Here is a 14,136-nt window from a genome sequence, read left to right on the forward strand (position 1 = left end):
CATTCACTCATCCACTCATTCAGTTGAGATGGACAGTCATAAGACATCAACAAGTTCAAGAAGCATTTAGTGATTGTCTGAATACGAGTAGCTATTCCAGATTCTGAAACACAGCAGAAAATAAACATAAATGTCTATTTAGTATCTCTATGACTTTTTCTCTCTATTCTAACAAGCAAACTAGAGCAGTTGCTGTTGGTGTCTCCATTCATATTGCCTTGTCCCTTACATGTCTGTGCATGCTAACCTGATTTAAATTGCCAGCATCTGCATTTCATTGCCTAAGGGGTCCCTCTGGCTGCAGGACTCCACTCTGCCCACCTGTGCAGCAAGCCAGAAGTGCCAGGCAATCACTCCCACTGGAGCAGCCCTTCATCTCTGACTGGGGGAGTTGGTGGGTAAAGACACAGCACTTGAGGCAAGATGGCTACACTGTTCCCTAGAGGGATTAAGCTCTGGTTGCCCACAGGGTAATCTGCTGGATGATGCACCTTTTTCTTCCTTCCATCTCTTCCCTGACTCATTTCTCCATTCTGCTAACAGTATTTCCCCAAATAAGACAGTTGTACTCCCTCTCACTTTTTAAAGGATTAAGTAAAAGAAGCCCCAGCAGTTTCCTAATGAAAGAAGAGTTTTCTCTTTCTCTGCCTCTCTCACTTGTTTTCTCTTTCTGCCTTTTCATCTCTCAAATACTTTGCTCCTTCCTGCTTTTTTCTCTAGAAACCAGGCTGTTGGACTGGGGAAACTGATCGGAGTCCCATGACATACATAGAATCTCTTTCTCTCTCTGGCTTCTTCCTTCCTCAATCTCTAGCCACCGAAAAGGAGGCATTTTAACTCAAAGAATTCTGGTTATTGATAAATATTTTTGGTACATAATTTTAGCATAATTAATAAGCTTAATGAAAACTATCCTTTCAAAAAATATTTTTGAGCCCTTCTGATAAACCAAGCATTTGTTAACAGTGGGTATGTATTAATGAACATAACAGACACTGTTCTTGTCTTCATGGAACTTACAGTCCACTATAAAATAAACATTTTATGACTAGCTGAAACTACCAAAAATGTAGCACTTTTACTTTATAAGGCAATAAGTTGCTGATTCCAATTAAATATAATTTACTCGGATCATTTTGTTGTTGTAGTTTTGTTTCGTTTTTCAAGAAAAGTTACAAAGGCTGCTGTTGGTTTTTTTAAAATAAATTTATTTATTTTTGGCTGCGTTGCGTCTTTGTTGCTGCACACAGGCTTTCTCTAGTTGCGGCAAGCGGGGGCTACTCTTCGTTGCAGTGAGCGAGCTTCTCATTGCGGTGCACATGTTGTGGAGCATGGGCTCTAGGCGCGTGGGCTTCAGTAGTTGCAGCATGCAGGCTCAGTAGTTGTGGCTCGTGAGCTCTAGAGCACAGGCTCAGCAGTTGTGGAGCACGGGCTTAGTTGCTCAGCAGGTGAATTCTTAACCACTGTGCCACCAGGGAAGTCCCATCCAAGAATTCTTAAATGGAACACAATGATGACAGGGAACCAAGCAAATGTTCACCTTGTATGAGCATCAGTTACTCCCTGTACCCTCACACAGTGACATCCATGGGAGTTACTTCTTGCTCCCAGGCTATTATGTTCCAGCTCCTAGGGTTTTCTGTTTGTTGAAGTTGTGTCTCATCCTTCACAGACTATCAGAAGTCAACTCACAGCCTCCTCTCCAATGTTCTAATTTCAGGATTCTAAGTTTCTATGGGCCTTCACTTTGCTGAACGTCCCGACCCCCAGTGTGTCCCCCAGGATGTAGGGGCCGATCTTCACCCACCCGTCGTGTTTCTGCTTCTTGGCTGTTGCCATCTTTCTCCAGGAACTGAGTCTGCACATGCAAAAGCAGTTTTAATTTTAAAACAAACTCGAGAAGGAGATACAGAAATTTCTCATAAATCCTTTACCCCCCCACTCAAGCATAATTCCCCCCCCCATTATCAATTATTAATCAATGCACCAACTCCAGAGCGGTGAGTTTGTTACCAAGAATAAACCTACACTGACACATCATAATCACTAAAGCCAGTAGTTTACCTTGGTGTTGTATATTCTTTGGGTTTGGACAAATGTATAATAACATGTATCCATCACTGTACAAAATAGTTTCATGGTCCTAAAACTCCTCTGTGCTTGCTGATTCATCCTTCCCTCCACTCCATCCCACCCCAGGCAACCATCGATCTTTTTATTTTCTCCACAGTTTCGCCTTTTCCAAAATGTCAGATAGTTGGAATCATACAGAATGTAGCCTTTTCAGATTGGCTTCTTTCACTTAGTAATATGCACTTAAGGTTCCTCCATTTCTTTTCATGGCTTAACAGCTCATTTCTTATTATAACGAAATGATATTCACTGTCTGGGTGCACCAGTTTATTTATCCATTCACCTACTAATGGAGGGAAAAGCTTGGAAGGTTGCTTCCAAGCTTTGGCAATTATGAAAATGCTGTTATAGATATCCATGTGTAGGGTTTGTGTGGACATAAATCCCCTGTGGCTAACCACCAAGGAGAATGATTGCTGGATTGTATGGTAGGAGTACGTTTAATTGTATAAAAAACCACCAAACTGTCTTTCAAAACGGCTGTATCATTTTGCTTTCCCACCAACAACGAATAGCAGTGCCTGCTGCTCCACATCCCTGCCAGTGTTTGGTGCTGTCAGTGTTCTGGATTTTGGCCATTTTAATAGGTGTGTAGTGGTATCTCTTTGTTGTTTTAATTTGCACTTCCCTGATGACAAATGCTGTGGAACATCATTCCATATGCTTATTTGTTATCTGTACTGAGGTCTCTGTTGAGATCTTTGGCCCATATTTTAATCAAGTTGTTTGCTTTCTTATTGTTGACTTTTAAGAGCTCCTTGTATATTTCGGATAACAGTTCTTTATTAGATATGTCTTTTGCAAATATTTTCTTTCAGTATGTGGCTTGTCTTCCCATTCTCTTGATACTGTCTTTCACAGTGCAAAAGTTCTTCATTTTAATGTAGCCTAGTTTATCAATTATTTTTTTAATGAGCCATGTCTTTGGTGTTGTATCTAAAAAGTCACCATATCCAAGATCATCTAGGTTTTCTCCTATGTTACCTCCTAGGAGTTTTATAGTTTTGCATTTTACACTTAGGTCTATGATTCATTTTGAGTTAATTTTGTGAAGTGTGTAAAGTCTGTGTTTAGATTTATTTTTTTACACATGGATGCCCAGTTAGTTCAGCACCATTTGTTGAAAAGACTATCTTTGCCCTATTATATTGCCTTTGTTCTTTTGTCAAAGACCAGTTGACTATATTTATAGGGGTCTGTTTCTGGGCTCTCTATTCTGTTCCACTGATATATTTGTCTATTCTTTCACCAATACCACACTTGAACTTGTAGCCTTATCATAAATCTTGAAGTCAGATAGCATCAGTCCTCCAATTTTGTTCTTCTTCAATATTGTGTTGCCTATTCTAGTCTTTTGCCTCTCCATATAAACTTTAGAATCATTTTGGTGGTGTCCACAAAATAACTTGCTGAGATTTTGAATGTGACTGCATTAAATCTATAGATCAAGTTAGGAAGAACAGACATGTTTACAATATTGAGTCTACCTATCCGTTAACATGGAATATCTATCCATTTATTTAGTTCTTTGATTTTGTTCACTGGAGTCTTGTAGTTTTCCTCATAAAGATCTTATACATATTTTGTTATCTTTATACCTAAGTATTTCATTTTTGGAGGGTACTAATGTGAATGGTAGTGTGTTTTTAATTTCAAAGTCTACTTGTTCATTGTTGGTATCTAGGAAAGCAATTAACTTTTGTATATTAACCTTGTATCCTGCAACCTTGATATAAATGGCTTGCTAGTTCCAGAGGGTTTTTTGTCAATTCTTTCAGATTTGCTACACAAATGATCATATGATCTGCAAACAAAGATAGTTTTCTTTCTTCCCAATCTGTATGCCTTTATTTCCTTTTCTTGCTTTATTGCATCAGCAAGAACTTCCAGTATGATGTTGAAAAGAAGTGGTGAGAGAGAGTGGGGGGAGAGGATATCCTTGCCATGTACCTGATCTTAGTAGGAAAACTCTGAGTTACTCACGTTAGGTATGATGTTAGCTGTAGTTTTTTTGTAGATAGTCTTTATCAAGTTGAGAAAGTTCCTCTCTATTTCCTGTTTACTGAGAGTTTTTATTATGAATGGGTGTTGGATTTTGCCCAACTATGTAGTGGATTCATCTATTTCTCCTTGCAGTTCTATCAGTTTTTGCCTCACATAGTTTGATGCTATGTTGTTAGGCAGATACACAATTACAATTGTTAATGTCTTCTTGGAGAATTGACCCCTTTACCATTATGTAATGCTCTTCTTCACCTTTGATAACTTTCTTTAATTTGCAGTCTGCTCTGTCTGAAATTAATATAGCTGCTCCTGCTTTATCTTGATTATTGTTAGCATGGTACATTTTTCTCCATCCATTTACTTTTAACCTATATATGTCCTTATATTTAAAGTGGGTTTCTTGTAGACAGCATACCATTGGGTTGTGTTTTTTGATCCACTCTGACAATGTCTGTCTTTTAATTGGTGGATTTAGATCATTTAACCTTCAAAGTGATTACTGACACATTTGGATTCATATCTACTATATCCGATAGGTTTTCTATTTGTTGCCCTGTTCTTTGTTCTTATTTTTCTCTGCCTTTTGTAGTTTTAATTGAGGATTTTATATGTTTCTATTTTCTCTCATTTCAAAGCATATCTATTATACTTTTTTTTTTTTTTTACTTTTTTTTTAATGGTTGCCCTGGAGTTCACAACATACATTTATAGCTAATCTAAATCCACTTTCAAATAACACTATCCTACTTCATGGGTAGTGCAAATACCTTACAATAACAAAATAATCCTAATTCCTCCCTCCCATCCCTTGTATAATTGCTGTCATTCACTTCACTTATACATACACGTACATATATTAGCATATATAATTATACCTAAGCTACATATGTACATTGTAATTGAGTATATTGTCAGTATTATTTTGAACATGTTATCTGTAAGATCACTTAGGAATAAGAAAAATAAATATTTTATTTTGCCTTCTTATTTCTTCTTCAGTGCTCTTCTTTACTTTTTGTAGTCTGAGTTTCTGACCTATATTATTTCCCCTCTCTCTAAGAAATTTCTTTTAACACTTTTTGCAAGGCAGATATACTGGCAACAAATTCCCTCAATTTTTGTTTGTCTGAGAAAGTCCTTCATTTTTTTTAAGTATAATTTTTAGAGGTACAGAATTCTGGGTTGGTGTTTTATTTCTCTCAACACTTTAACTATTTCATGCCATTCTTCTTACTTGCATGGTTTTGGATAAGTCAAATGTAATTCTTTTTTTTTTTTTTCTCTAGAGGCCAGATGTCTTCCCCATCTGGCTTCTTTCAGAATTTTTTTCTTTAGTTTAATTTTCTATAGTTTGAAGATGATATGCCTAGGTGTAGTTATTTAGAATTTACTCCACTTGGTGTTCTCTGGGCTTCATGGATCTGTGGTTTGGTGTCTGACATTAATTTGGGGAAATTCTCAGTTATTCTTGTTATAAATATTTCTTCTGTTTATTTCTTCTCCTTCTGGTATTCCCATATGTTACTCCTTTTGTAGTTGCCCCACAGTCCCTGGATACTTTGTTCTGTTTTTTATTTCAGTCTTTGTTCTCTTTGTTTTTCAGTGTTCAAGGATTCTATTGATATAATTTCTAGCTCAGAGAATCTTTCCTCAGCCACCTTTCCAAGAAGCCCATCAGAGGCATTCTTCATTTGTTACAGTTTTTTTATTTTTATCATTTCTTTGGGGTTCTTTCTTGGGATTTCCATCTCTCTGCCTACCTTCCCCATCTGTTCTTGCATGCTGTCTATTTTATGCATAATTAGCATATTTAATCATAGTTGTTTTAAATTCTCAGTCTGATCATTCCAACATCCCTGCCACGTCTGGTTCTGATGTTTGCTTTGTCTTTACAAATTGTGTTTTTTGTGTCTTTGTATAACTTGTAGTACACATGTAGCTAGTCATGACATATTGGGTAAAAGAAACTGCTGTAAAAAGGTCTTTAGTAATGTGGTGATAAGGTTCTGGGGGAGAGGAAGTGTTCTAATGATTAGGTCTCAGTGTCTTATGGAGCCTATGTCTCTGGACTGTGAACTTCATGAATGTTTCCCAGTTTTTTTCTTCCCCGTTAGGTGGGACAGGATGGTCAGAGTGGACTGGAGTTGGGTATTTCCCTTCCACAGGTTTAATTAGGCTCTGATAATACCCAGCAGGTTAGGCTCTGGTTAATTAGTTTCCCCTGAAGGCAGGCCTTGTTAAGAAGAATGGAGTGCTCTGGCATATTTCAAAATGGTTCGTTTTCTCATATTTACTGTGGGAATCTGATTGAGCTCCTGGAGGTAAATATCACAGTATTGTGGAGGCCCCTTTATGACTGGATCCTCTGGAATTTTTAACTCTCAGAATTGTGCTCCAGCCATTTGTCAATTACAGTTAATTTTTCTTACCCCAGCACTGGTTCCCACATCGGATTCTGCTCATGAGTCTCTGCTCTGGTAAGATGTGACTTGGTATGCCTATCTCTCCAATCTTAGGGGCAGCAGTTTGCCCTGTGTCTCCCCTCTTTTACGAATCCAAAAAGAGTTGTTGATTTTTTAAGCTGTTCAGCTTTTTTACTTGTTGTTAAGATAGAGTGTTGACTTCCAAGCTCCTTACATACAGAAGCAGAAACCAGAAGTCCTCATTTATGTATTTTTTAATCAAGAAACAGACTGTAATATCCATCTTAATCAAGCAATAATAAATTCATTAAATATAATAAAAATCAGGATCTCTGAAAGTTAAGATAGAAATTGGAAAACCTGTTCTTCACGTAGAATTTCAACACTAATAAGCAACATGTAATGGATATCTGTTGTTTAGTCTGCTCAGTGTCCTTTAACTGTTCTTCTGTTATAAATATATAGTTTTCCTTTGGGAAGCTACTCCCTCCCCCCAATGAATATAGTTTCTATGCAACTCCCAAGCAAATTTCTTTGCCCTAGCAAGGCAAAGTGTTGGACACATAACTCAAGCTAAACCAACCTAGAATTTGAATTTAAAGCTCAAGAATAAAAAGTCACAAAGTGATAGCATCTTTTCTATCCCCCAGAGGCAAACAGAGATTGCCCTTTATTTTTTGCTCCTTAGATCTCTGGAGCAGCTCTGGTTCATGTTCCTTCTGAAATCTGATTCTTTAGCTATCTTTCCTTTAAATTTCCTTTTTGTTTAGCCAGAAGGAGATCCTAATAAATTAGTCCACATATACATCACCTTAAAAAGTAAATAGCTTGCAGCAATAAAAATATCACCTACTTGTGTTGTCTACGGGTAATTATATGTAAATTATATGTAAATTATTAATGGTTAAAATAATTCCAAACCTAAAATCAAATCAGAAATGACAGCATCACCTACATTTTTTTCTGTCCATCCATTCCTCTAGCTCTGTAAGGTTTATAATTTGTCTCGTCCTCCAAAGACCAAGTCGATATTTAACACGATGGATTAGTCTGCAATACATGTTTATAACTGTTCTCAAATCTGGTCCATGATACAAAGTCTATAAAACAGCAATATAGACAGTTGAACTCTTTATATATTTCTGCTATTTATATTTAATCTGATTTTGCCTTATTCATTTCATCTGTCTCACCCAGTTTCTCAGATTATGATGTATTTTATTTATGTTTTTAAATAAGATTGGTTAAATACATGCATTATAGAGTGGGTTAATCTCCCTAAAGTTCAGAGAACATCATTTTGAGTTGCTCTGTTATCACATACTCATACTTCCCATATAAAAGAGGTTTTGGTGATGGGTGATATAAGCTTCCTAGGTTGGTGTACAGATTTTTATAATATGTAGCCCACTGAGCCAGAAGAAAAAATAAAAGTTTTATTAAGGCATTACTCTGTAATGGATGATTCTTACCTAAGCTATCCACTCTGGGTGCTCAAATCCTTGTATTTTCTTTCTTTTGAAAATTATATATTTATGTATTGTACCTATTTTTCACTGGATATTTTCTGATTTTACCTGTTGATTTCTAAAAACAACTCAATATTAAAGAAAGTAATCCTTTTCAGCATATGTGCAAATGTTGTTCTGTCAGTTTACCTTTAATCTGTGACTATATTTTTCTGTATGTTCATTTTATACATTCTACTATAATAAATTTTTTTTAATTAAAGTATAAAAATTCATCTATTTCAGGTTTTTTTTCTTTTTGGTTTTGTAAACAGCCAGTTCCATTTTATTTACCAATTCAAATATTTTTACATTTTGCATTTTCTAGCTCATTAATTTCTCTACTTATTTTATTAATTCCTTTTTTTAAAGGTTTATTTTCTCCTTCTTGGCTTCTTGAATTAAAGACTTAATTAACCTATTTTCATTAATTTTTTACAAATATACTGAAGTTCATGAAATTTATTCTGAGTCCACTTTCCTTTGATGTGCTTTGCATACCATCATACAAGTAAAAACACTAAAGCATAAAATATTTAAATAACTTTGCCATGGTCCTATAGTTAGTAAATTGCAGAATTGGTTCTGAATTCAAAATAGGGACACTTCAGAGCCCACACTTAATTATATAAGTATTCCTCTTCATTTACTTGAATTTCATATTTTTCACCCATTCTGTAAATTTTTGTTTTGGTTTCTTTCCTAGTATATTTATTATTACACTTATGATTGTTCTTGCTCTTATTTATTTTCTCTTTTGTGTGATTCTTGGAAGGTTGTTTTTATTATTTTATTTTTCTTCACCTTTTTTAAACACTATGTTTAAGACTATATTTTTTAATTTATCAAAACTATCAATGAAATAATATTTCTTGATTTACCTAAATAAAAAAATCTCACTACTTTCCTTTTCTCCTTCCATCTGAATTCCATCAGAATCAGGCAGATTCTGAATGTTTGCTAAGGTCTTTCAACACTTAATAACATTTTCCAGTGTGTATTTTTAATCTGCCTTTTGTTCAATAGGCTCTTGTCATTTTGTTGTTGTTGTTTTGTTTTGTTTTAAATAATGCATTGGTCACACTTTTTTTTTTATGGTTTCTATTTTTTTTAACATCTTTATTGGAGTATAATTGCTTTACAATGGTGTGTTAGTTTCTGCTGTATAACAAAGTGAATCAGTTATACATATACATATATCCCCATATCTCTTCCCTCTTGCGTCTCCCTCCCTCCCACCCTCCCTATCCCACCCCTCTAGGTGGTCACAAAGTACCGAGCTGATCTCCCTGTGCTATGTGGCTGCTTCCCACTAGCTATCTATTTTACATTTGGTAGTGAGGTGGATGGACCTAGAGTCTGTCATACAGAGTGAAGTAAGTCACACTTTTGGAGCACTCTCCATCATGTGAATCTTAGCAGAAGGCATAACTCACTTCCTACAATTTGAAGCCACAAATCAGTTGCTCATGATCCAAGCCTCCTCTGTTGCTGGGATGCAGACATGTGACAAAGCTTCCTCCATTATCTGCACCAGACTCAGGTTTTGACTCGAAACTAATAATGCTTTTAAAAGTGAAACAAACAGTGAGAAATCTATTTGTGTGGTAAAGTAACCGTGGCAGCAATATCCATTTTCCAAGGGTAGTATTGGTGGAAGCAGAACAGGATTCAGCATTTGCAACAGACTCTGTGCAGGATTTGACTGGAGTCTAAGGAGTTATCTAGGCTAGCCTTCATCATGTTCCTGAACTTAATTCTTCAGACCTCTGCTCAATATTCTACTCAATACCTTTCTGCTTAAATCTGCCAGTAGGTTTCTTTTGCTAATCATTAAGAATCAAGCATTGTTTTAATTGTATTCTTAGAACATGAGGCAAAAGGTCCCTGCTTGGAGTGCTGCTTAGTTGAATGATGACATTTGCTAAGAGGGCAGGGGCATTTGGTCAGTCACCAAACCCAATATGAGTGTTTTTCCTCCGAATTTAATAAATCCTCTTTTGTGGACACAACCTGTCTTGTGAAGAAACCCTTCTCAGATCTGAGGCATTCAGAAGGCTACCTAGGAGGTTTTCATGGTTAAGAAGTTGGGTCAGAGAAAATGGCAATGGTCCATCTGTGTGGTTCTTATTATAACAAGCCTCTCTGCCAGCCTTCTGTACAGAAATATGCCTCAGTTATGATGCTATGTCATCTCAGTATGTGAATCTTTCACCATATTTCTAAATGTTTCTCAAGACAGAATTAATCAGAAAAATGTACAAATTGATATTTACAACAGCAATATTGAAATAAAAGACAATGCAAATTACTGATTATAATTTTCCAATCCATGTTGATTTAAAGTGTAAATGTATCATGCTTATCGTACATCAGGATTTAAAATTTTTTTTCCAAATATATGTCAGCTTTTTATTTGATATGGTCGTCTTTTTTTAAAGTAATGGATTGATTGCTTGTTGGGAGAATTCCATTACCATATGATACTTAGTGGGACTTAATTTCTTTGATTACTAGCAAGAGTAGCTTCTTTCATGTTTACTAGCCATTTATGTTTCTCCTACTGTGAAGTACTAGTTCTTCTACCTATTTTTGCCTAGGCCTTCATTCCTAGCAGCACTGGAAATCACTGATCTAACCCTCTTTATTATACTGTGTCTGAACTTCCTTGATCTAGCATATTCTGGTTTTCTTCATACCTCTCTAGCTATGGAATTCATTTGTGGAATCCTCATCTCTGCCTTCCCCCTTGAGCATTGGTATTTCTCACTCTTGCCTTTACATGCCTCTCTCCTTACTTTACATATGCTCTCTGGACAATGACATCAATTCCAATGGCTCTAGACAGTATCACTAATAATGATTCTCAAATCTATGGATGAGGGCAGAGTACAGAGGGCATCCTTGGTCAGGGAGCTGAATCAAAATGTGTAGAAAAGATTTCCCAGATTTCACATCCTCTCATCCCATTCACCATCATGTTGAAAATAATTGATTCAAAAACATGTGCCAGGAAAGTTCTAGACCTTGTGGAGTAGTGAACAGAAAAGACAAAATTCCTGTCTCACAATGAGTTACATTCTGATGGAAGGAACAATAATCCAATAAACAAATATGTATGTATAGGTGGCAGTCCGTGGTATGAAGAACAATAGTGTTTTAAATGGAATAGGGAGTGACCAGAGTGTTATTTTTTATAGGGTAGTATGGGGCAGGCTTTTTGACAATGTAACAATGAACAGAAAGACAAATGAAATAAGAGAGCCATGCAGTCACTTGGGGAAAGAGCTTTCTCAGAGATAAAATGAGAATCATTGCTAAATTGATCCACTTTTATGGGTGGGATGGTTTTATATTCTTCTTCAGGTGTGTTAAGGTGGAAAAAGTTTAAGAACTACTGACGAACCTCAAATGTTTCCCTATGGCCCAATCTTCCTTCTGAGCTTAGACTCATATACCCAACTGCTTCCCAGACATCTCAAGGATGTTCCACAGGCACTTCAAACTCAATGTTGAAAACTGGACTCTGTCTCCTTTCCTTTCCTCCCACCTCTCCTACTCACTCCTCCGAAGTTCTATATTTCACAATCATCCATCAGGTTGCCCAAGACAAAAACCTAGGATCCATTCCTGACTCCTCCAGTTCCCTTATCTCCAAATCTAATCAAACCCAATGTCCTACCTACTGTGCATTTCTCCAACTTTACCCCAAGCCACCACCATCATGCACTGGATTACTGAAAAAGCATACTAGTTGTTCTTTCTCTAATTTTGCCACCTTCTTTCCCCAATTCATTGTCCAGAGTCAGTAATTTTTCTAAAATAAAAAATCTCTTCATGTCACTGACCTGCTTTAAAGTCATCCATTCCCATACACTAAGTATAAAGTATAAACTCCTTAGCATGGTTTTTAAGAACATTGTTAATCTGCTCCTACCTTCATCTTCCTCTACTGCCACTGTCCTCCCAACCAGCCCCCAAATTCTGTATCACCTAAGGCTGTTGAGATTCCCTGGGCCTACAACTCTCTCAACCTCCCCGTCTACATGACAAAACACAACTACCCTTCATCCCCCAGATCTCAATTTGTTGACACTACCCCCACACCAGACACAGTCCTTTGGGTTCAGTGGTCTTTCTAAGTTCTCTAATAATACCTAAGACTTGGTTACCTCCATTTCTGTCTGGACTATTTGCTCTATGCACCAGGCAAGATATCAGATCTAGTAAATAGTAACTATGATCACATTTTTTTAAAAGTGTTCTGGAATACATTAATATAGTTCTCCCAGTACCTGAGAGTTAACACATTTATGTAATAAAACTATTCTGTACAAGGTCACCAGTGCCACAGGTCCATGAATGGGCTTCAGAATTTTCTTATTATTTCTTATTGGGGTTTTTTTTAGATAATGAGAGGAAATCCATACTTTATCAAATTTTCAAAGGATTCTGTAACCCCCAAAAGAATAAAGACCACTGATCTATGCATGGGATATTAAAATTCAGATTTCCAGGATTTCTCCAATTTTACTTATTCAACAAATGTTTATTCAAAACCAATTTTGAACGCTTTTTTATTGCAACCACCAGCCATTCAAATGTTTTAGAATTTCAGTATTTTTGACAAACAGCACCTGAACATATCAACTTAAGACTAAAATTTTTAAATGTAAATTATAAATATTCAGAGAAAAATCTTTAAGTTAAAATCTTAGAGGCATTACACTGAGGAAAATACTGTTTTTGTGTCTTTAGGATTTTTTTCTGGATCATATTAACTTATACCAAAACACATGCAAACAAACAACATAGAAATTTTAAAAGCAAAAGGATATTGTGGAAATAAATAATGCTGATAGTTAAAGGCAGCAATCTCTGTGGTCTCCTTATGACTGATATAATTCAATGCTGCTTCATTATTTCTAAATAAACCCAAACTAGAGCATTTCACAGGAAATGGTGGAAACTATACAGTCTCCTGAGGTACTTTAGAGAAACATTCTAGCAGATACTGTCTACAGCCACAAGCTCTGAAGTGCCAGCCAAACAATATGACTATGGAAGTTTCCCAGTGGAGGGATTCCCACAGTGCTGACAATTATCCAGTGATTTGCTGTGCAGCCTTTAGACCAGAAAGTCTATCAGGAATTCCCCCAACAGCAACCCTGCACAAGTCTCAGTCCTGGAACTGGACTATGCATACATTACAGCCCTGCCACATGACCATTTCAACAGTAAGCAGAACAACATTAACCGTATCAACAGAGCAGCCACGCAACATACACACCAATGGTGGAATAAAAAAGAAAATCAATGATCATAACAAATTTCATAACCAAATCAAAGTCAACAATCTAGTTTATATTTGCTCAGACCCTTGAAAAAGGCTTCCCATTCTTTTTATCTCAATTCTACCTCCGCATAGAAATTCAACATTTTCCTTGCCGAGCTCTCCTTTTCACTATCATCTTGGGCTCACTCTTGTTCTCTACATTTTCTAGACTAATTTTGTCCCAGAGGTTATGGATGATGCTACAGTTCTCTCCAACATCAGGAAATGCTAAAATTAAGTTAAATTATAATATAAATATATTATCATATACATAATATCATGTGTATGATATATTTATTTATATATGTTTATATATATATGTATATATATGAATCATTAGAGCGCCCTGATAAACTTCTACAACTATATTTTGTTGAATTAATTCATCCATTCTAAGACATTTGTTGAATAGCTACCATATGCCAAGCACTATTCTAAGCCTTTGGACACGGTAGCAAACAAGACAGAAAACAATATAAACATATACAAACAAGAAAAACAGCAGATAATAAGTGAATATAGTTAAAATGAGAGAGAATGCATGTATCAAAACAGTATGTGGTGCTATATAATATAAAAGTAAAGAGTATGTACTCCTAAACAGGTCACAGAAATTGTAGTGCCCATGACAGAGGTGTAAACAAAAGGTCAAAATGTAGAGGACTGGGCACAATAACGACCAAAAATAGAGAGATCAGCTCTGCTTGATGGACCACAGAAGGTGTCTAGGTGT

General features: G+C 36.1%; 1 protein-coding gene across 1 annotated transcript in view; it reads right to left on the minus strand.

Moving 5' to 3' along the window:
• The window catches only part of IQCM (IQ motif containing M), a 513,905-nt gene that overhangs the window by 244,018 nt on the left and 255,751 nt on the right, over window positions 1-14,136 (minus strand). Inside the window, exon 11 of the mRNA XM_082463432.1 lies at window positions 7,516-7,660. Within this exon, the coding sequence (XP_082319558.1) occupies window positions 7,516-7,660 (145 nt within the window). The remainder of the gene's footprint in view (window positions 1-7,515; window positions 7,661-14,136) is intronic.

Source organism: Balaenoptera physalus (genome assembly GCF_965194825.1).
Source record: "Balaenoptera physalus genome assembly, chromosome: 5".
NCBI classification, from domain to species: Eukaryota; Metazoa; Chordata; class Mammalia; order Artiodactyla; family Balaenopteridae; genus Balaenoptera; species Balaenoptera physalus.